This window comes from Anarrhichthys ocellatus, unplaced genomic scaffold, assembly GCF_004355925.1.
Source record: "Anarrhichthys ocellatus isolate YVR2014 unplaced genomic scaffold, GSC_Weel_1.0 scaffold1, whole genome shotgun sequence".
NCBI classification, from domain to species: Eukaryota; Metazoa; Chordata; class Actinopteri; order Perciformes; family Anarhichadidae; genus Anarrhichthys; species Anarrhichthys ocellatus.
Window position 1 is genome coordinate 12163096 of NW_022280031.1, and position 24384 is coordinate 12187479.

Consider the following 24384-nt stretch of genomic DNA (forward strand, 5'->3'; position numbering starts at 1 on the left):
TCGAGAACCTGCTTTAACTCATCGGCGTGCGTGCGTGCTAGCGCAGTGACGTCGCTGACCCAGAATGCAGTCTGGTAAACAGACATGGAAGCACCAGGTGAAGACCTCCACAGAGGCTGAGCACTGCACTCACTCTTTCCCACCGTCTTCTGTCTCCTTCGCCCAGTTCATCCAGCTGATATATATCTGCCTGGTGTCACGTTTACGCCTACAGCATCCAGAGCCTTGGTAAGAGTGAACTTGTTGTCGATCCGTGACGACTGCTAATGACTTCTGCTGTGCTGTCAGGCTTCTGCCAGCTTCTTAGCTAACGCTAGTCATGGCTGGCTACAGGCGTCAGCTAGCAGGCTAATGTAGCCACCACTGCTCCCTAGTAACGTTTGTACCAGTCACAGACCCACACTGGATGGAGCCTGTTTTCATGACACAACTCATAATGGACCTTGTGTCTTTTTTTTTTTTCCACATGTCGAATTTACGATTAACGCGTGCCTCGTCTTTTCTATTCATTGACAACAATGTTAATGTACGTTAGTGTGGTAATGTGTAGAGGTGGGAGCAACGCTAGCCAGTAGAACTGTCTGCTCTTGTTGGTCTCTAGTAACTAATGTCAGCTAGCTAACAGAGTTGTAAACGATAACGACAAGTTCTTAGATACTAAAGAAATTATTACTTAATGTTCTATTGCCAATCATGGCCTTTGATAAACTTTATTTTTGGAGCCCAAACGTCGATTGGATTCAGCCTAAGCTGCGCGTGCTGACATGTTTATATTGCCATATAGCGGGCTATTCAAAAGAACAATGCTACACTTTATAATACTTTAACTCTGATGCCATAGTAATAGCCAGTGTATGTAGAAATGTGTAAGGGCTGGGTGCCAGTTCAATATGATATATGATACAGCAGACCAGAGGTTCATTGCAAGGAATCTCAGTTGATTATATTATGTGATTTTGCATATGTTAGACATATTATAAAATGCATTATACTCATTTTTGGGATGATTTAAGACCATGCAGGACACAACCCAGCCATTGTCTTCATCAGTAGCTTTTGAAGTGCTATACAAATTTAAACAAATGTAAAGTAAGTGGTTGTTATTCATACACACCAGTTATCATTGTATGGTTTGTGTTTTGCTTTAGCAAGTCATTTGCTACCTCTATGAATACATTACAATGTGTCTTTTATCAGTTAAGACAACAAAAACAATCAGAATCTATCTATTCTATCTGTGTTTAAAAAGGATTGTTGTGGGGCTGGAGAGGATGGTTAGGGCTTGTGCCTACAGGATTTGTTTACTGCATAGCGGTGAAGAACTCGGAAGACAGAGCCCAAGGAGGATAGAGTTACCTTCCTTATAATTCCAAATTCAGTGATTTACTCTTATCAAGGAACACGAAAAAACAAAGAACGTGATACTGACTCGTCCTCCCTCTCTCTCTCTCTCTCTCTCTCTCTCTCTCTCTCTCTCTCTCTCTCTGTGTGTGTGTGTGTGTGTGTGTGTGTGTGTGTGTGTGTGTGTGTGTGTGTGTGTGTGTGTGTGTGTGTGTGTGTGTGTGTGTCTCCAGACTTCCTCTCCAGTGTGTGTGGCGGCCAGCGATCACCAAAACTGATGAGGATCGGTTGATTGAGTTCAAATTAACTTCCTTTTTTCTTATTTTGCCAAGGTAAGATATCACAGCCACTTATGACTCTACATTCTATTGACAGTTAATGTTTCATTTTGCTATACAATAATATTAAGTAGTTATATAGTGCTTAAAGATGTTAACAGTTGTCGCTGAATTAGAAACTTATTGGAGTTCAACAATTTTACAGTAATTGTTTTCCAGAGAACCCACTTTTGATTTCTTTAGGTTTATTTGTTAAACACAAACAACCCAAACATTGTTGACTTGTTTGTGGATATCACAAACTAAAACTTAAAAAACACCTATACATGTGGTCATGATAGAAATGTGTCCCTAGGAAAGGTAGCTAGTATCTAGCAAAAGGAAAAGACCTCTCTCTGTTGCTTTCATGATTATACATTTACTTACTTGAATGATAAAGCATCAGATGAAATGCATCAGTCCTGAGATGAATACTATTTCTACTTTATTGAAATATTCATTAGTATTCTGTTTTTGTTGGGACCTTTTTGCTGATGTGTGAGGCAGGAGTTGCTCAGTAACATCCCTTGGTCTCTGATTAAAGATTAAAATTATTTTTTAATATAAATTTCATGACATAGATGAGTCCCAGCCGGTTGACTCCATGTCAGCATTGGCCTTGTGAGGGGCAGGGCTGGTTTGAAACAGTAGATAGCGTGTTGAGCCATTTATTAACCCAAGAAATGTGTATTTTTATAAATTTGGTGGAAATGTCAACATTAACACCAGCAGTGTTTCATCACAATACAGTCATACCATTTAGTTTACAGCTCAAAAACACATTTTAGTGTGCAGTACCTCTTTAATAGAATATTATCAATATGTATTGGTTGGTTCGTACACAAAAACAAGTGTGTGAGATTACAGTGCTTGTCTAAAAGGGGCTGTAGTGGAAACCTTGATATTTTTACATGTTAAAGATTAACAATTTGCAATGCTTTTTTAAAAAGCAGATGCGCCTCTGGTCCAATCCCAGATGTAGTCACTGCTACTCATCGAGATGGATTAGTACGAAGGCATCGGTATGTCATAACTTAAGTGTTGGTCATTAATAGATTAGTAATGAAAGAAGGCAAAATGAATAGTCAAAAATGTCATACCAAAAATTTCATTCACAGGGTTTCCTAATTTGTTGCTGTGTCTAAACGGGTAAGTTTCACATTACAGCAAAAAAGATGTTCAATGCATGCCTCTTAAAAATAGTGTTAATGTTTTGTGTCATTGCGGGAAATCTACTTGAGATGTACTTGAGCCCTTTCAAATACCTGTAGAGTATCTGTTGACACTGTTTGCTCACGTAATGCTGATTATTTCTGTATAGTATTTCAGAAAATGAAAATAATAATGCACTAAAAGTTTTTAATGTGTCGTCACCCTCAAACTACAACAACAGCACTCAGCATCAAGCTTGTTATGCCGGCTCACCCAGTTGTTGTAGGTATCCATATCAATGTTAACATAGCACAGTGAAATGTCGTTGAACAACCAGGTAACCTGAACGTAATATACTATATTCTCCTCGGGTTTAACCCGGCATGCCAGTGTCGGATTTGTTGATTCATCCCTTCAGAAACCTATGAGTGATATCGAAGGCCCTGTTCACACCTGGCATTTACATGTGTCATGGTTGATCCAGTCACAAGTGGACAGCTCCCACCTGGCAATAGAATGTGTCTCCACACGCGTTGAAGATATCAAAACATACAGACTGGGTCTATTCCTTGGGGTGTTCCAGACAGACCAACTCGCCCAAGATGTTTGACGCACTCGTAATGTATCTCCATGGGCGTTTCAAAATATTCAGACTGCGTGAAATATAATACGAGTGTGCTCAATTACCTATACTGCCATATTATTTAGTATCCCAGGAAAAGATTTTGTATGTCCCAATACATAGTATGTCAAATGCAGTATGCCAAAAATACCAGGAAATTCTACTGCATCCGGTTTCATTTTGCAGTATGCAAGTCAGCATGCTTTCCTGCCTATTCTGACCCACAAGCTAATGTGCAGCAGAGGATACGTCACATCGACTGAGCTGCAGAGAGATCGCAGACATAGCACCTTTTTCTAAATGGGCATACCTTTTTGTTTTACTTCAAATTTTGAGTTACAAACTACGACGAAACTAGGGCGAAATGTCATGACAAAATAGTATGTCCCAATTGTATGCTCACTGCATGCAAAAGTACATACTTTGTAAGAGCTTCAGTACGTACTAATAGTATAATACAGAGAAAAAGTATGCGATTTGGAACCTCTGGCGCTGTTGGCGAATGAGTTCTTACTTCCGCAGAGGACGTCAGCTGAGTAGGCGGTCCTTCAATGTTTCCCAGGACACATTCACGTACATACTGCTAAAAGAATGTGGCCACCTCTGACTGTGGTCTGAGTGATCGGATCTCAATGCGTTCTCAATACCTCTTGGGTGCATTCACACCTGTACTTTGAGCTGTCTACATGTGATCAGGTCCCCCAGGATGAATGTCATTGCCAGGTGTAAACACGGCCAAAGATGCCGGATCCATTTATTTTGTTTTTAGTCTATGGTTTGACCATTTTAACAGCTCCTACAGTAGCCACTTTGCTTTAGAAAGGTCTGCATTCTGAAACTCAACATCCTTGTAGTATGAACATATTCGGCTAGATTTTCTAGTGGAGTCTGGATTTTTTTTATATTGTTTGGATCACTTTGATACAATGGAATTAATTTGAGACTGGTGTATGCATAGGCAATAGATAAAGACTTAACAAAATAAAACATAACTTTTTCTGTGAGATACTAGCAATTTCTATATTTAGTGTTGGTCCAAAGCCAAGTTTCTGAACTGTACTCTTGAAATTAGCAACTGGGCAAGGTCATTGTTCCTCAAGAATTCATTGAACTTTTCTAACATTTATTTTGAGGATTTTTTCAGATTTTTCAAACTGGCCTTGGTTTTTTATTAGGACATCGCCAGATGAAGACTAGAAATGTTTGTGCCTTTTGTAAGTCAAGTAACTGTCTTACTTTGCGTCAGTCTCTACAGTAAATGTTGTCTGTGGCAAGGCAAAGAAACTGCCTCCATTACTTGTTTTCTTGCTTGTCAGCTTTTGTCTGTTGTCTATATGCATCTTTGGGATAGGTCACAAGCATTTCATTTTGAAAGTGAAAGTCAAGACTACTTGGCTGTGGGTAACTCTGCCTTTGCACGGAAAGTTAACAGCCACAGGAGGATCTGTTTAACCAAGTCCTTTCATAGACATTTGATATGACACTGATGTGTTTTAGATTTCTAAATGCTTTCTTTTTCTTAACAGAAAGTGGAAATTTTTTATTTTTGTCATTGCAAGAAGTGATATTAAGAATTTGCATAAGCATGGTGTGTAGACTGTAAACAGGCACCCACTAGTGTCCCATCAAAACAGGCTTAATAAATATCCAAATCTGTTGGATACTGGGCTGTATGCTGCTGTATGATATACTTATTTCTATTTTCATATAAATCATATAATACTACTGTATAATATTGTGTAGCTCCCCCTAATTATGTGCATGTCGTATTTAATCAAGATTTAGCTTTAACCAGGCGAAGTAGTTAAGCATTGCATGTAAAATGAATTAAAACCAACAAGTCAGGAAACCCCTTTAGATAAACTGCCAGTTAATTCAGTATATTGTATGTCATATGTTGCTTGTCAAGTGTCCACACACACACACACAGGTTCTGTTTTTTTTTTTTTTTTTTTTTGTGTGAGGGGCGGGTTTGGTGAAACAACACGCGTTTGCCGCGTCAATCAGTGAAAAAGTCCTCCTATCCCGAGCGCTACCAATGCTGACTCTCGTGTTGTTACATTGTAGCGGAAAGAATGTCGGAAAGGGCCGAGGATGACGTCAGGGGGGAGCAGCGCCGAGCGGCCAGGCAGCAGCTGAAGCAGCAGCAGCAGCAGATCCAGCGGGGAGAAAGCTCCACAGCAATGGCGACTGTTGCGGAGCGGAGATCCTTGCCTAGTCCAGAAATAATGCTGGGACAGCCTTGGAGCAACTGGGTCGACGCCGCCAAACTCAACGGCAACGACGGTGAGTTCCTCAGCGTCCCGAATGTGCGCCAGGAAGCGAGGTAGAGCGCGACAGTTGCCAGTCCTGTCCTCTCTCCTTTTTTTTTTTTTTTTTTTTTTCTTTTTTTTTTTTTTTTTTTGGGGCCGATCGCATGCAGTTTTTTGGTGGAATACGAAGAAACGCTACTGGTAGCAACCGCACGAACAGGCAAGCAAGTGCAACTATTTATTTGTCTGTGTCTGATCGCCTCGTTTTCAGGTGCCGAATCGGAGGAAAGTTTCAAAGACTCCGGGAAAAATCGGGAAGCCATGCGTTTGTGCAGAGAAGGTGAGTGTGTTTTTTTTTCGTCTCTAGGGCCAAAGGTGTATTTTGGTTGTGGAGGTTTGCACATGGATTCAAACACTTAACACGCGTCGTTCGGACAGTATGTAAAGCTACTGTAAATCATGCGCATCATGAACTGACTGGACAACCGGAAACACTAAGTGAAACGTGTCTCTTATTATTCGTGTGGTAGTTGACATTTACATCTGTCCCTAAAATAACTTAACCGTTAACAACTTAAACTCGCTGTACTTTGGTATAGGCCCAAACATAGTGATAACAAATTCATATTCCGATTGGAGGTTGCATTTAATATACTTTGTTGTTCCATCATCTACATTTCTTCCATTTTACATACGAAATCATCCACACTTCACGTGTCTCTGAAAACAACAGGGAGGTTTGTGTCGTTAAAAACTTGAAGGTCCTAATCATTTTGAAAGTTAATAACTGGAGTCAAATTTGTGTGGTTTCTCAAAGCAAGAACCCCAAGCCCCCTCTTAGCCATAGCTGTATTTGAACATTATGAAGTTACGATATGGCTTGCTCCTATTTCACAAGCTGATTCAACACATGTTTTTGTTACCACATATTTAGAGAAATATTGTAAGCAAACTGAACAAAATGCTCAATTTTAAATAACTTCTTAATGTCTTTTGAAGCACTTGCCCACCAATTGATTTATTCATGCTGGATAAATGTAAACTTTGAAAGTCTGCCATCATGGTGGATAAAAGAAAAACAACAACCAGACTGCTTTGAAATCTAAGTGACGGGATGAATTTGAACATTCTAGTTACTATAATCTAAGGTTATGCCAGGAATTTTCTCTTTAGCTGATTTTATGTATAAAAATGAGGTTACAGTACCGGAAAAGATCCAGTCATGACAGAATTAAGAGAAAGGACATCATTTGACAAAGGTGATTAAAACCCACAATATCATAAACACACATCATCTGGCTTCTGAGCCACAGATTGATGTTTCAGAGCAGTTTGAACTGCAATTTTATTTTTGGAAACACCGTGTTTAGCGTTAGCTGATTTGTCCTGCTGTCAGGCCTGGATTTAGAACTACAAAGGTAAATTGTTACGATAATAAACTGGCACCTTGTTTAATTATAAATCGGGAATCATGCACTATTTTCCAGGCTCGCCAAGCTCCCAGACTGACAGAATGACTTAATAAATGAATGATGAACAAACATCGGTGCTACTGTGATTGTAGATTGAAGCCTAGCTCAATAAAGTTAAATGAAAGATTTCATGCTTTGCTAATGTCGATACTATTGCTCAAGGACACACGGCATATCAAATGTCACCTTGTTATGGGACGTTCATAGCAGCTACTCGGACACCAAGATTAACATGCATCCATTTCTTTGAGCTGTTTTTCAGAACTAAGTGTAGAGTGAAAATAGATTCGTCATCCGTTGTTTTCTGTTCTGAAAATCTATTTGTGTGTACAATTTGGCAGAGAAAAATGGCGTTCAACACCATCATTAATTCCACAGCAAACAACAAAGCGATCACTGTGGTGTGGTGATTAATTCTCACTTAATTTGACAGTTTTTCGGACTTTGGCAACTCCTACTATAGAACACCTTTGGACACTGATTTGTCCAACACTTTGGAGGAACACGTTCCTGCCGTCTAATAATGCATTTGCAGAACTGGTCTGTCTGAAGTTATATCTCAATGAGGAATGGCCATGAGGAAAGATGCCACACTTCATTTGGTAACATGATTTTGGCCCACGCTTATGATGTCATCCGTGTGTAGATTTAGTCTTTTTTTTTTTTCCCCTCTCCATGTGCTGCTGTATAGGAAAGGGTTAATTGCAGACTACTTGACAGGGCACTTGTCTAAGGTTGCGTTTGCACAATGTCAATGACGCATGTCCTAGACTAGAGGCTCCCAATGTCAGGAAAAGTAGAGCTTTCATATTTCATACAAAACAGTGTGAGATGCATTACATTAAGGTGGCGGTTCACCTAAAGACATGTTGTCTGCTTTGGATGAGATTATTGTATCTCCAGGTCGAAAGAAGCATCTTCAGAAGAAAGCAGAGAGACTTAATGGTCTTATAAAATGTGACACTGTGAGGTCATTTGATGTGCAAGTGGCTTGAAACATGTCTCCCATCATGTAACGGCATCTGTTGGTGTCTCTTGTTTGTGTCATGAGGCTGATCGGCACATGCTGCCGGAGATTCATAGAATGTTATTTTGTGAGCGTGTGTGTGTGCGTGTGTGTGCGTGTGTGTTTTGTTGGGGTATTACAAGTGGATGACTACACCTCTCCGCCATGACTCACCACCAGATTCCTCCTGTGGCGTAACCGCCATTCTAACACACACAGACGATTAACACATTGTACAAAAAAATGTATGGGAATTAATGAATGATGAATCCACTCGTCTCCCCTTTTTTGATACATTTTACAGTGTCGCAGTCAGGGAAGCTGGGAAATGTAGTGCCAGTGTCAGTCACAGGTCAGATTCAGCCAGCGTGTGTTCAGCTCAGAGGCAGCCAGAGCTAGATCATTCATCACTGCCATGGATGAGGATGCTGAGATTAACTGGACTCTCATTCTCTTCCTCTGTCTCGGGCTCACAGGCTCTCTTCCTCTTTCTCGGCTGACTCTCGCTTTGTCTTACTGACGTCTCGGCCTGCGTCTCTGCTCTCTTTCTCTCTGTGTTTTTTCTCCACGCTCCTTTCTTGGCTTTACGCTGCCTTTCTACTCCACCATGACTTCCTTTCTCTCTTTTTTTTCTCTCTCTCTCTATCCTTTTCATCTCCTACTTGCACAAGGAGAAAATGGAGATTGAGAATGGGGCAGACACTGTGGCGTTGGACCACTCTTCAAGTCGAGCCATTTCAGCGGTACAGTTCAGTCGCTGCGAGTGCGTTGAATGCAGAGTGGGGAGGCCATCTAGCTCGGCTGCTTTTTATAGTCAAGCAAACCGTTTGGAGAATGCTCCAAGTGAACAACTGCAGCAGTTTGGGAATGAGTTTTGTTTGACCTTGCTGTTGATTCAGCGAGGAAATGTGGTCAGCCTGTTGGACGCCACAGTTCTTGGCCTGTTTCAATAAAGGAGCCGAGAGAAGTTTTAATGGAGAATACATGGGAGGTTATTGATTGAGCAAGTATGTGTGCTCTCTCATAACTTGAATTTGCTGCTGGTACAGGAGACTGGCTCATGGTTGGATTAGTACAGACGTGTAGACCCAAGAAGTTACACAGAACTCAGGCAAGCTTCCAACTTCTGCTTTAATGGCTTGCGCAAGTGGCAACCAGTGAGTGCTGCCACTCCGCATCACATTTCTGCACTTGTTCTCTTTTGAATAGTAGTCCCACCCTCGCTTGTGCACATCAGCAGTGTGCTTCCCAACTCAAGCTCTGTATAATTTACATGCCTTTGTCCATTAAGTAAAGACGTTTGCCTTTTTTTCCTTGGTAGTTACCAGCCACTGTGAGAATCAGTCTTTTTGCTCCACGGCTGTTGAAGGAGACACTTAGCAGAGTGGCTTCAGACAATTGACATGCATTAAGTAGCATCAGGCTTGTCAATTCATCCACACAAGACTGCCACTAACCTCACTGAGAGGGAATCCCGCCTAGTCGGCCCCTTGTTATATGGGCTTTGCTTAATGGCCCTCATCCCGTCCAGACTCGTCTAGCGACGTTTGGAGAACCCTTGACGGCCCTGGTGGAGTACATATTGAGTAGGGGCTCCACTTCTCTCCTCTTGTATCCTGTCTTCTGCTCATCTCATCATAACGCCCCAGGCAAATCTCTTAATTAGCCTCCTTAATTAGGTGGTTTCTGGTTCCGTGCGCCAGGGTAAATTTTGATCACATTCTGGTGAGTAGCGGCACTTCCCTCCGTTTGCCCTAGAGTGGCTTGCGAAGTGCGAGGCTCGGTTCGTTTCAAATTGTGGGCTTGAGATGCTGGAGCTGCAGACATGCCATACCTTGGAAGTCATGCTTCTTATGTTTTTGTTTATGATCGTGCGCCTGAAAGTTGCACCGCCTTAGGGGCACCACGGGGAAATTACCCCCCCCCCCCCGTAATCAGCCGTGTCTTCCAGTTTCTCTTCCTTTCAGTTAATCCAGACAGAGTTGTCAAAAGGTTTTTGGGTTCGTGACCCTTTTGTGTGCCTCCACATTTAAATCGTTACTCCATAACGCTGTCTTGTGTTAAGCATGGGCCGGTTTTAGGGGAGGAGGTTTCAGATGAGTCCTGACTCATGAGAACAGGATCTCATTCGTGGATTGGAATATTTTATTGTTGATTTTAAACATAGAACTTTTATAACTTGACAGACTTTGATGAAAACCAACATCTCTCTGTTTTGATTGTAGGACTGCAACTAATGATTAGTATTCTTACTTAATCAGTTCAACGTTTGGTCTATAAACTTTCAGATTTTTTTTTTTGGGGGGGGGGGGTATTGTATTTTCCTAAAGCCCGAGGTGAAAAGTTCAAATTCCTCGTTTAATCTGACTGATAGTCCAAAACCCAAAGATACTCTGTTTACTGTCACATAAAACGAAATGAATTCAATTTATTTCTTATTTCTTGATCAGTATCTGCATGTAAAGACTTCGCTCGACAGTTTGCATTGAGTGAGCGCTTCAGTTTTTTAAGATTCTTTATATGGTTATGCGTTTTCATGTGTGTGTTGTGCAACACGAGGATGTGTACATTTATTATAACCGGGTTTCCTTCTTGATGTTAAGCTAATAAACTGAAGTTACCCTATCTTGAGCTATTGCAGCAGTGTTATGACAACAAATGATTGATGTTTCAGTGAAGAGTCAGAGTCTGTTGCCAACTGGAGCACCAGGTGAATGTAGGTCTATTTTATTTGTCTCTCCTTGACTTGTCGCCTCTCCGGTTGATTCTTCCCCTGTGTACAGACATGCCCATATTCGGCCAATGCCCCGCACAGGACGACTTCTACCTGGTGATGTGCAACCACTGCGGCCAGGTCGTCAAGCCCCAGGCCTTCCAAGCACACTACGGTAAGTGTCATGCACATGCACACACTTACACGAGCGAGTGAATGTAGACAGTACAGGCAGTAGATCAGTGAATAAGAAATGTAACAAAGTAGTCTTCATCTGTCGGGACCATATACCACTTCATGGCTGGTGGCGATATTTCACACATCGACACACTCCGTGGTATCACTTCCCCCTACGCCTTTGTGTTCCCCCTCCACTTTTCCTTCTCCGCACAGTAACCCGAGATCAGACGCCACAGACTTTGATTTATTTATTTATTTAACTCACTGTCTCACTTGTGCGTGTTTACAATTCCCCTGTTAATATTTGATGCGACTGTCTCGGCCTTCGCACTAATGTACTTTTTAAAAACATGTACAGCTCGGATAGGATTTCTAGTTCTGTAAATACTTTGTGTGTGTCCGTGCTTAGTAGTTGAGCTGGATCTTTGAATATAGTGCTAGAGTAAATGGATGAATTATAGATCTGTAAATAGAGTGACTGCATCACTGCGGGTCTCTTTAAACTTGACAGTGTTAACGGCAAGTTCACAAACGCCCACAGTCGCTGAAATAAATAAGCTGTCTGTTCACTCGCAATCTCATTTTCCTGAAATGCTGCATTTTAGAGTGACATCTACCATGTCCTGCCATGTAAGACTCTTTGTTTTACCGCAATAACGTATATTAATCTTTGTAAATGAAGTCAATTTTAGAAGACATGAAGTCTGTTCATGTGAGAAATCAGATGGCTTCAACCCTTATTAGCACCAGTTTTTGTCCCGTCACTACATTCCCACTCCCAGCATCTGAATCACACATCGGATAACATTCTCTTCTTATAGTTTCTTTTTTTGTCCTAAATTGTTGTTGGGTTTTTGTTCCCGTCAGTGGTGTGGATTCTCCATGAAGTGTGTCAGCAGTTACAGTTGTCACGGTCAGCCACAAGAGGGGGGTATAATGGCACATGGCTCCCATTGGAACTGTCCATGCCACTATTACAATATTCAAAGAGACGGTTCCTCCCACACTGCTAAACAATATAGACTGATGCAAGCCTGTCTAGACCAGACTATTAATTATGACTATTACAGTTTAGTTGTTATACCTGCATGGGGATTTTTCATTGGAGGGCATTACAGCGCCTATTAGGTAAAACAGTACTGACAAAATCCCAGCAGGTGGCTGCCGTACATCTTTAACAGGGTGGTGTTGTGAATGCAGACTGTGCAGAATGCACTGCACTAGTTATACAAAGCAAGCAGCTAATGGTGCCTCCTTTAATTTCCATTAAGTAGGAGTTGTAAGCACCGTAATAGAGCTGCAGCTAATGATTATTTTCGAATAATGTGACTATTAATTTAGATGCATCGCCAAATCCATTAGTCTAGAATATGTCAAAGTAGTAGAAAATGTTGATCACAGTATCTGATAATGTTTGCTTTAATATATATTATTTAAACAATTAATAGAATAGTTGGTGAGTCATTTTCTTTGGATTGACTAATTGTAGCAATGCTACTATACATGGCCATACAGAGTAGGAGTGCCCTTGCTGGGATTTTCCTCCCGTCTTCCTTCCTCTGATGTCATTATAAGACGACCTCATGTAGCGTTAACGCGGGGCAAAGGCACTGATCTCGGCACCATTGAGATGGTATCAATATGATTTTAGCACGCTTCTTTGAGCCCATCTGTCTCCCATTAGGTGTTCTTGTGGTTCTCGGCTGAGGCTGATCCCAGCAGGGGTGACGCTCACCGCAGAACGGGAAGCTTCCCGTCTCCTAACGGCTCTGCTCACACACGTTGCCTTGGCTGAGTGAACACACACAAACACACATTATGGGATCATGCGCCTTGAGCTTAGATGGCAAGTAAACTAACCATAGTGTTTATGTTATTTTGACGAGAAGACTGAGGCCAGCTCATGCAACGGCTTGAACATGGCGCTTGTTGAGATGGTAGTAAGGCCATCAAACAGCCAGGGATTCCCCTTAACACTGAGCCAACTGACGTGTGAAAGAGGACATTAAGGCTCCTCTTATTCCTTGTGTCTACTGTTTCTATTTCCTCCACGCCAAACTCTTCTTTTATTCTGCCGCTGGTGTTGTCTCTCTGTTCTCAGTGCAGTGCTTTGTGGACAGAGCACTGAGTGTCACGCTGTGGTTTCCTGGTGTGAGTTTGTGTGCTGTTGACTATGACCGGGACAGGACAAGACAGCAGGGGGAAGGAGGTTAGGCAGGAGGGAGCGAAAGAAAGGGAAGGAAGGTATCTGGAGTGTGTCGCGAATGGGTGTGTAGAGACAGTTCCTTAGATAAGAAGAGGGCATTCTTAGAGGTTTTTCCTGCCTAAAAAGGGAAATTGGAAGAAGGCTATACAGTTTGAAGGTGTGTGTCTTTGTGTGTGTGTTGGGGGCTGAGGGAAATGGGGAGTGCTAGCTCCTTGCCCATGCATGTGTTTGTGTGTTTGCATCCCTTACACTGTTTCTGCAGCAACAAGCTCGTTTGCAGATAACCTGCTGAGCTTTAGCCTACGGCCCGGTTTCCTGCCACTCCATGGAGTTAGCCCAGTAAAGGCTTAGCTAACCAGGCCCACAACACTACCACGTTAGCTAGCTGCTGACACCGATCATTTCTATGAAAACCTGTTTGTGCTTCTGAAGCTGTATCCTCTTTCATTCACTGTATGTTTGCAATGGAAGGCGAAAACAGTTCATTGTTCTTCGTTGACTTTGAATAGTGTGAAGGTGCCTCCTTGTCACTTTCGCCTGCTAGCAAACAGAACATTGCTTTGTGGTGGAAAGTTCTCTACCAACAGGCTAAAGAACCCAAAACTAAGTTTTTATAAGCTGCTGAACCGAAAAACCTTCTTCTGAGTTTTTAAACTTACCCGGCTTTTGGTAGAAAAATGGAAATGTACTAGTGTGGATGTAGCCTATGAAGACAAAAGTGGATACAGGCAATAACATGTGAGGCATCAGCAGAAAGAATAGGATAACTGGGTGATCAGCTTGCTAACAGCTAACTTGTCCCTAACTTTGCTAGCTACAGACATAGCAAGCAATGTATATTGTGATGCTGTTTGTTTTCTCCTCTGGTCGCTATAGTTTCTAGAGTACGACATGTGCTCTGTCTCTATGTCTGTCGGTCTCTCTCTCTCCACTTGTGGTCAGAGCAGCAGGTCTGTCTGTCTGTATGTATGACCCCAGGGGGTCCAGTATATCTGTTAGGGAGCCACTGCCTGGCCAAGATTTAATACTTTGATGCAAGTTACAGTAACCTCTGAATATACTAAAATGCTATCATACGGTTGCTGTCTTGCCTTTTTCTTGGGTTGTTTCAGCTGTGACAGTAAAGAAAGTCTAGTCTCTGTGTCTGTGTTGTGGAGCTGTAGTGATAATTTCAATGAAGTTATTTTGAGTGTGCTATTTCATTGTTGTATGCGGTTACTAAAAATAGCGAGAGCGTCCTTTGAAAACCCCAAAACCCTTCTGTAATTATTGTGGGCGCACTCGCAACAGACCAATGTTCGATGATGTTTGGAAACCATGGTGCACCATGGGAAAAAATATATTTAGCTTTGGATGCAAGCACTTAGCGATGAAAATGTTGTTCCTTTCATCTATTTTTGGCTTTTCATCCACATCTCAGTATAACCCTAACATTTTCTGCTGTCAAACTGCCTTTTATCAGTTTGCACAGTTACAGGTTGTTGGAAGCTCAGGCAGGAAATGAAGTTCTTGACCTGTTGGCTGCTTCTATTTCAGACGGAGTTGGCATGAATCACAAATACTGCTTATTTGTTGCCGAGGTAACCTGCTTACTACTGTCAAAGGAAGATCTCTATGTTCCCACGTGTCTTACCTTTTCTTATAGTGCTGGGTCAAAGCTTTGTGATGCCTCACCCTCATCATCTAATCGAGTTCATTATTATGTTTTAATGCCAACCTGGTTTATACTGTCGCTCCAGAGAGAAGACACAGTTCGGCCTGCAAGCCAACCCCCTCCCCCTTCCCCGTGTCGGGCAGGAACAGGACCAGCGGACCCGGGCTGGGCTCGGGGCCTATAGCTGGACTGGCAAGTGGAGTCATCCTTAGCCGACCTTCCACCGCTGGATCTTCAGCGTCGTCCTCCTCCAATCCCAAACTCGTCAAACCAGCCAAAGAGAAGCTGCCAGGCTTTCAGCGAAGAACCCCCTTTGCACCCTTCAGGACACCCCAGCTGGACAAGATGTAAGTTCCTCTGTAACATTTGTAGTAAAGTGTGTTTCCAGGGTTGTGCAATTTGCCGGTATAGACCAAGAACTGGGCTGAACAGTTAGTCGTTTTTATGGCAATATAAAAGTTTAAGCCACAGATTCTTCATTTTCCTGCTGTTATAACAACTGTTGCCTGTAATATTTACTCGGCTGTAATTGATTACGGTTAATTTGGTGAAAAAAGACATCTCGGCCATTGCCTGGTTAATATACCACTTGGTTGTTTGTACATTTACGCTCGGCCAAAGATAGCTGTGTGCATAGAGAAACGCCACTCTGTATCATTATAGTCATAGTCTTTGAGGAGTCAACTTGTGTTTGAAATGTTCCTCCTCATTAAACAGGCTGCAGTCTAATTGAGGAAGAGTTGTAAGTGCAGTACGGTGCCATTATTATCAAAATCTCTTATTTCGTCCAGGATCTGTGCTCGGGATCGGTCCAGAGAAAAGTCATATATTCTGACACCTGTCTTTTTTTTTTATTACCAGAGTCTTTGATAACTGATGGATCATATAGATTTATGTTTTGTCCTCCCAGCCCCCTCCATACGTACACATCTGTCTCTTACCATGCATTTCTCACTGGCTCCGCGTTTCTAACTCTCAGCTTCCTCCTTGCTGCGCTCTTCATCTCTGTAACCTTCTCTTCCAGCCTCACCCCGGCTGTCAAGGTGGAGAAGATGCATCTGAGGGTGGACTCGTCCGCTAAGCTGGTGCAGGCCCCATCTGCCCCAGCCACCACCTCATCATCCTCCACATCCTCCTCTAGCACCACTGTGAGCTCCAACACTACCACCATCACCACCTCCGCTTCCTCATCATCAGCCCTTAAACCAGGCCTTAACTGTCCCTCCATACCAAAGCCTCCATTACTGGCCCCGGGTCCGATTCCCAACGGCAAGGGCCACCTCTCAGTCCTCTCAGACAAGAAGCAGGACAGCAGCAGCAGCAGCAGCAGTGCCAGTAGCAGACGCCACCTTAACAAGAGAGTGACAGGTCAGTTGGAGAGGAAATTAAGTGAAACTGCTACTCAGGTTTTGTGCTGTCAACATAGGTATTGTCAGGTCTGATTATGACAGAGTAATTTTATACTGTTTCATACAACATATTTATGTTTTCTCTGATCTTAATCTTGCAAGACATCCCATTGTGTAAAGACCTGACATCCGTAATCTATACCATTGAACACAACAAACATCTATAGAGTATATTACTCGTTTTACCCACAAGATATCGGTATATTAACCACGGGTACCAAAAACTCTGGAAGTTACCAACTAGAACAGCTACCTGTCTTCACAACGTCACATCCATCAGCTTTAAAGACCATGACTCATCTAAGACATTTTACGTAACACAACTTACAGTGAAGCAAGTTATCAGAACAGTTGGATTTGTCACAATGTATGTAAGTAACAATTTTCTCCTCCCTCACTTCTCTCCTGTGCCTTCAGAACGTGAGTTCAATGCCGATGCCCACTGTGGCGTTGTGGATATGACCGCCCGGAAACCATGCACAAGATCCCTAACATGCAAGGTAAGCAGCGTCTCTGCTTTGTCACTTCATAAAGTCATTAATATCTCACTGGAAACAAATCTAAAAGTTTAATCAAATAAATAACATTTCTGAGTGACGTTTATCAAGAATGAAGAACACAGACGTCGGATAATATCAGTCATTCTCGCTGCTTTCTCTAAGTCAGCAGAAAAGTTTACAAGAACAAACTAAGTTAAACAGTTAACTCCATACAGCTTTTGTTTTAGCTTGTTTGTGGCTGTGTGTGTGTAGTTGAAGGAGCTTAGCCCTAAAAAGTACTACTAAAAAGCAACAGTAACATCGGGGCTTATCAATACTCCGATCTTTAATAGTTTAGCACTGGGGCCCGTTTTAAGACTGAGTTTCGGTAAGCTTCCCTAGCAGATAACGTAAAAATGTTAAGGCTCTCGTTAGAGCCAGTGTTCAGTTTGTGTGTTCTGGGCTGCTGTAGACACGCGGCAGTGGAAGATGGCAGACTCCGTGCAAGAGGACCCGCTCCCCATCTAGATATAAATGGCCTTTTCTAAGCTGACGAAAACACGATTCTTCAGCGATTATACACTGATTAAAACATAGTTCTGGCAGATAATATTCCACTTAATCATCCTAAATGTTACGCACTGTTTATTTTGAAAGCTAACGAGGGCCCTAAGATTTCTGTGTAAAACTCTGACAATCACAGAATTTGATGATACGTATGGAATCAACTGTGAAACGCGGAATATCTCGGAATGTTTCCAAAATGTGAATGAAATCTTTGGAAAATCTGGGTTTTCCCTGTCATTACAAGTGTTTTTTTTCACAGCACCTACGAACTGAATTAACAGGAAAGAATTCTCTGCTCTCTGTGTTTCTAAATACACTATAGTGTCTGTGTTCAATGTACTGTAATGAAGGAACATGTCAGCCAGTGCAACAGTGTGGCACTTCAATAATAATAGTTTTATGACAATGATAGAGTTCCATGGCATTGTTGGTGTTGGCCTTCATGTGGAATTTGTTGACAATAATTAACACATAAAATATTACCAGTTTTTTAAAGGATGGTTGTGATTATTTTCCGCAAAGCCACACATGCCATATTCTCAAAACATTTCAGAGATGCATCACTCATGTACACATTGGAGTTAAAATAACATCCCATCACCTCCCAAACAATAATTCTGACTTTGCACCTTTCTAATGTCCCGCCAGACACATTCCTTAAGCCAGCGGAGGGCGGTGCCAGGGCGGAGGAAGCGCTTTGACACATTGCTGGCAGAGCACAAGAACAGAACAAGGGAGAAGGAGAAGGAGAGAGAGCTCCACCAACCCCATTCCCAGCAAAATACCTCTCTCAGGGACCCACACCCCTCCTCCCACCTCGCTGCTGCCCATGATGCCCACCAGGTTGCTCATGGGAACGGCCCTGCCCCAGACGCCACTAAGCCTTTGCCACTCTGCAAGCCCAAATTTCACAGCCCTGGTCTTCCACGGTACGTTCTGCCCCAGATCTGTTCTTTGTATGTATTGCGTGTAGTGACACCCGTCAAACTAGTCCTGATCACTGAGAGGTGAAACAAACCGTTACAATTGCGCATTTGATACATTTTGTATGATTCTCTTAAACAGTTTTTAACGATTTAAAGTTGAAAATGATCGGCCACACTATCTGTCCATCAGACTAAACAGCAGTCACGGAGGTGGTACCCCCGGAGACCCTGCAGTAGTCCACGAGTCGCCACACCTTGCTCATACTACCCCTGGTGGGTTTTCTCGACCCTCCAGTGACGAGGGAGAGAACGAGGAGCGGGAGGACAGCGCTGACAAACTGGACTGTCACTATTCAGGTTATCACCCCCGACCGGCAGCTGTAAGTGCACCCTACCATCACTGGTCTCTGATTAGCCATGCAACTACTTTTATTTAGGAAGCACTGTAGATAAAAAAAAAAAAAATCCCTTATACGTTTCAGATTTCACAGTAAGTACTTTTTGCTTGTTATGATTGATTTATGATTTACTGATAGTTGGTACCCCCCTCTCTGTTCCCAGTACTGTACATTTGGAAGTCGACTGTTAGGAAGAGGTTGCTACTCCTTTGACAGGCGATGGGACAAAGTGCGATGTGCCCTAACCACGATGATGGACAAACACGTCAACTCTCAGATGTGGAAGTAAGTCTGTCCAGATTTAATTATGGCCGAAGCACGTACTATTTGGCCTCCTTGTCTTTTAGGGTCAGCATTCTTGATCTATTAAAAGTTGGAGCTAATGAATGTTGTTGTTCCTTGTTGCAGGAAAATCCCCTTGGCCTTGGAGAACTCCTCCTCCGTTGCACCTTCCCATAGGACAAGCACAAATTCCCACGGTAGCACCCCCTCTTCAGGCTTCCTGGGCCCCCCTGCCACCTTGCCCCAGACTCCTTATAGCCAATCGTACGAGGGCAAGTCTGTGCTCTCATATGGGACCACCTTAAATGCCCGCAGCTCCCCTCAGGGCGGGGCTGAGCACCCGGCCTACGGCATTACGCAGGCCCGACAAGTGTCTTCGTCGCCGCAGATGCCTTCAGCCCACTTGTCCTCCTCTTCTTCTTCAGCTCCTTCCCTAGCCTCAGGCCGGGCACTTAAGTCCCGTTCCTCCAGCAGCAGCACTACCAAGTCGTCGTCGTCGTCCTTCAGGCCCAAGGAGATCTCTAGCTCCTCGATACCCTTCATCCCCAACTCCATTGGTGGGGGCAACAGTAACAGTAGCAACACAAGCTTCAGCTCGGGGAAGAAGAGGAAGAACAGCTCTATACTCTCTTCATCCCATGGCCCCTCTGAATCCTCCTCTTCTAATGCCATCTACTCTTCCGCCTCCTCCCCTTTCAAGAAGAACTGTACGAATGTTGGCAGCTCAGGGAGCACCTACCACCACGGCTCATTAGGTCCTTCATCGTCGTCATTATCTTCCTCCCACAGCGGAGTCCACAGCGTGGGGCTTAACTGTGGCCCCACTGTGCGGACTAACTCACTCAGCCTCAAGGCTGAGCCTTCTGGAGGTTCAGCAGGCGGCTCCTCAGGGCCGCCAGCACGAGGTCCTCCCTCGGGCAGCCCTGCAGAATCCATCAAGCGCATGAGCGTAGTGATGAACAGCAGTGACTCCACCCTTTCCCTGGGACCTTTTGTCCACCACCAGTCCTTATCCTCAGCTGACCACCACACCAACTTCAGCCACCACTCCACAGATGGGCGCCTGGAGGGCAAGAAGCGCAAAGGCTCTCCTGCCTCCAGCGGCATTAATAGTGGTGGTGGTGGTGGTGGTGGTGGGGGGGGGAGGAGGGGGAGTGGGACCTGGACCAGGTAGACCCAAAGTGGCCAAGTCACCTGCCATTAACAACATCCATGGGAAGCATGGGCGAAGTATTCCAGGGACGCCGGGTTTACCGAACAACTCCCATTTACATCAGGTGGGTTTTGTACCAATCAAGATGCATTTTAATTTTTAAAAGTGGAGATAAATGTGTAATCTCCGCTCTGTTTTATGTTTATGTTCCGGTAAGCCATGAAAGTGTGGCAGTGAGACAGCATGTACAATACCAGAACCCTGAAACTTCTACTTTTCATACCGACCTTAAGTTGAGATGATGTCATGACGTCCCATCCGATCTAGCTTCTGTTACACTAGCTTCTGTAGGGCAACACAACCTCTCATTCAGCATTTCTTTCATTGGTCTCTCTAAGAATCCAAGGTTGTTCTCGGGGTTTACGTTCCATATTCTAAGACCGATCTGCATCCACTGTAGCACATTATCCCACAAACATCTAGGGCTAGTGGGAAATTATCTTTACGGGTGCTTAAAAACATTTTCATACTGATTTTGTCTTTCTCCCTTCTCCCCTCCAGCCAAAGGCTCGTCCCTGACAGCGGTGTCCGGCTTCTGTGAATGGAACCGACAGGCGGACGGGAAAAAGTCCAGAGCGGTCCGCATATTGCTCCGGACTTCACAAGGCCTTCTAAAATCAAACCCACATTACTCTCAGCTTCCCACAATCCTCAGGGTGGAGATGATCTGGACTGCCCAGTGAAGTCAATGTGGTCCTTACTATTTCTCCCAAAGCCATGTGTATTTGTGTGTGTGTGTGTGTGTGTGTGTTGGGAGGAAGGGTGCAATGGCACTGTATGTATAGCGTGGATTGCCAGGGGTCTGATGAGCGAGCCAAGGACCCCCCACGCATGTGTTGTCCCAGTATTCTAAGAGGTCTTCCTGTCTTGAAGTAGGAGGATCAATAGCAACAGCCAGGGGTCTCTTGAACTGCGGTTCAAAGCCCATTGGGTTCAGGTTAAGGGTTGCCGCAACAAGCCGCCATGACACTGAGCAACTGGGGAGACAACAAGCCGATCTCTTCCGTGTTTGTTAACGAATGAGTGTGCGAATGTGCGTGTGCGTGTAAGAGAATTTTTCTCATGTCAGATTCTGCTGGACTACTGGAATTTCCAACTTAATTACACCCCCAGCGCCTGATCTCAGAAGCCTTGGAAGGAGAGCAGCAGCAGCAGGAGGAGGAGCAGCAAACTGTTACTTGCAACACCTTAAACAACACACAATCACCTTGTTGTTTCACTTTTCATTAGTTTGACTCTCTGGCGACGCGTTTGATTAGCTTGGAGTTCCACGCAGTAGCCTGAGAGGAGCCCGTAGAGACGATCTGGTCAATTCTTTTATTACCCAGAATAATTATGCAAGTGTTACCTTTTGATTTCTGATGAGCTTTTTACACTGAACTACAAAGAGTCTTTGTAGATGTGGTGAAGACAGTTGTGCTTTCAAATGTGAAAAGGACGCCTGATGTGCCCATTTGATTGAATCTTGTGGCAGAGCGATAACTTTGTCTTGAGGGACACCTGTTTAATTTTCTGAATCTTTCCATTGTTCACAAATGATCGCCACAGTAGACCTACCCCCAACTGTGAACAGAACTGAAAGAACTACTTTCTCCACAGGCACTGCTTAGTTGTCACAAAGCGAGCCAAAAGCTGCTATCAGCTTTGCCAACTACTCTTTTCTTTTTTTTCTTTTTTTTAACGAAAAAGGTGGGCAGTCTTGCTCATAAAGCATTCATGGTGCATTGCCTGTGTGGATATGAAGAAAATCTGTGCAAACCTTAATATTATTGCCATAACTTACCTACTTTTTACCCATTCAGCTGCGGGAAATCCACAGCTGTTGTGGGCAGATGTGAATTGTAATGTTTATTTTTCCTACATAGGGAATCAGGTATGGTACGTCTTAACTGGAGCAAACTTTATGCACGTCACCTGTCTTCTGTGGGTATGATTGTCCCTCCTGTCTGTCTGTCTGTCTGTCTGTGTGTGTGTGTGTGTGTGTGTGTGTGTGTGTGTGTGTGTGTGTGTGTGTGTGTAACCACTACCCAAGCACTGGGTGTTACAGTTCCGATGCCTCGCCGTAACACGATGTTGGTGTGTGTTGAGAAAAGATTTGTCACAGTAGAATGGATAACCAGGCATTATACTCTATTCCTTTGTCAAAATGGAGTCTTAAATCAGGCAATACTTGTCGGGATGTTTGCTTATTTCTAGAGGTCTTGAGTGGGTTTTATGGTGCGAGATTCATGGAGATGGCTTCACCGGACATATTAAATCTTTTGGCAACACCTGTTGATTTATGGAACCTCCAGTGATGTCAGTGTGGGAAAGTAGGAGACTTTTTTTTTCTTTTTTTTTTAAGATTCTTAATTTACCTTTTTATTTCCCGTAGCCTAATGTCTCAAACAAGTATTGGAGTTTCCCTATTTGAGAATACGTATTTTGTTAAATTGTACATAGTGAAATATGTATTTTTGCACAGGCAATTTTCGTACACGCTGAATTTTTGGTACAATCTTTTAAAAAAAAAAAAAAATTAAAAAGAAAATTATTTATTTAGTAAAAAAAGATAACAAGTCAGAGAACTTGATTATTTGAAGTGGTTCACTGCCAAGTCTCTAGAATGCAATATGTAGAAGCTGAAGCATCTCATGAATCATGTACTGAGATCCTTATAGTATCAAAGGTGAAGTATTGCCACTGTAGCATGTGTCTGTATGACAGGATACCTTTATTCACTTTTCAAGGTCTCAATCACATGTGCTTTTACAAGATATTTTACGTTGCCTATGAATCAACACAACAAAAAGTTACCATATGACCCAATTAGCCTGTGATTTTGAAGCGTTCTGCAGGCTTGAAGCTGTGCCAATTGTCGAACCAGTTTCCATTAACTTTTCAAACACTTTGTAGACCTTAAAACATATTTCACGATTGAAACACTTTGCGTTCTTTTATAAAGGCTGGAGGGACTTAAAGCAATCATTGCAAGGAAGAGGAACAAACAAACAGTCCAACTGCTTGTGTCGTCGTTGCCAAACGAGTCATTTCAATCACAGCTTTTAAAGAAATAGTTTGCAGCTTTTAAAAGAAGTATGAAATTAAGAAAGTGCCTGAATTAGTTTCACCCTGACTGTTTGAGGACAGTGTTCTTTGGGTTGTTTTACCTTACTTGAATGTTGGAAGCATTTAGGCGTTTGCTTTCAAATCTGCCTATGAACCCTAAATATGGTAAAACCTGAGATTGTCAGCCGCCCAGTATGAAAAACAAGTGTTGTGGGGGGGGGGTCAAAAGTTTTCCAGACAAGACGTGGAGATTTCGATAGCCTCTCTGTGTGCGGCTTAAGTCCTCTCTGGTTTACTGGGATTTTTACGTAAAAACCTTCAATCAAGTGTTTTGTTTACCCTCAAACTCCACTGACATCTTGACATCGTTTCCAGTAGATGGAAACGTGAGGACGGTTTTTTTTAATAGCACCATAGACTTGGAATGTGAAAGTGAGAGAGAATACAGCTCGTGTTTGGGAGGAAACAATAAATCCACCATTCATACTATGTAAAAGCGTGTATAGATTTTTTTTTTTGTATACATCAAAATCATTTTCAGCTGGACTTATGTATTGGCTGCTATGTAATTCATGAACAAAACATAGGTTAGAATTAATATTTAAAGAAAAAAAGATTGTATAGTATATTTGTTTTGTAACAAGTTTCTGTAAATAAAATAATTTATACTGCTATTTATATGAAATGACGTCTCTGCCTCTTTCATAAAGAACATTACAATTACCGCCTCGCGGTTTTATGTCTGTCGACCAGTCAAGTTGCAGTTTACAGCCATGTCGGTACAGAACATCACTTCATTTTTATCCTGTTAGAGATTGTTGTGAAATTAGCATATGAATTCTTCAGTTAAGGCCAAAAGCATGGTGAGGTCACAGTGACTTTGGCCTTTGACGTCATACAATCTCAGATCCCATCGGCTGTCAGTCTGGCACCGATAAGCCTCTGGGGGCAAGGAGCTGTTTTTCTGAGGCTCCGATGTCAGCAGATATCTTGGCCATGACTTTTCTGGGAACTTCATATAGTATAACTTCATAGTCAACTCAAGTTCACATCACTGTCTCAACCGCGGCCTGTCTGCTCTGATGTTCGTTGACTTTGCTGCGTGTGTGTTTGGAGCTCAGCCCCAAAACCGAGCAGAGAGGCGGTG

General features: G+C 43.0%; 1 protein-coding gene across 1 annotated transcript; it reads left to right on the forward strand.

Moving 5' to 3' along the window:
* The first annotated feature begins 85 nt into the window (after positions 1-85).
* atxn7 (ataxin 7) lies at positions 86-24266 on the forward strand. Its single transcript, XM_031844134.1, is given in 13 exon segments — positions 86-228; positions 1575-5718; positions 5956-6024; positions 10946-11050; positions 15001-15262; positions 15940-16283; positions 16742-16824; positions 18019-18299; positions 18487-18676; positions 18858-18979; positions 19103-20113; positions 20115-20253; positions 20691-24266. Coding segments are annotated over 12 exon segments (2835 nt in total). The 5' UTR covers positions 86-228; positions 1575-5507; the 3' UTR covers positions 20709-24266.
* Positions 24267-24384: the final 118 nt, after the last annotated feature.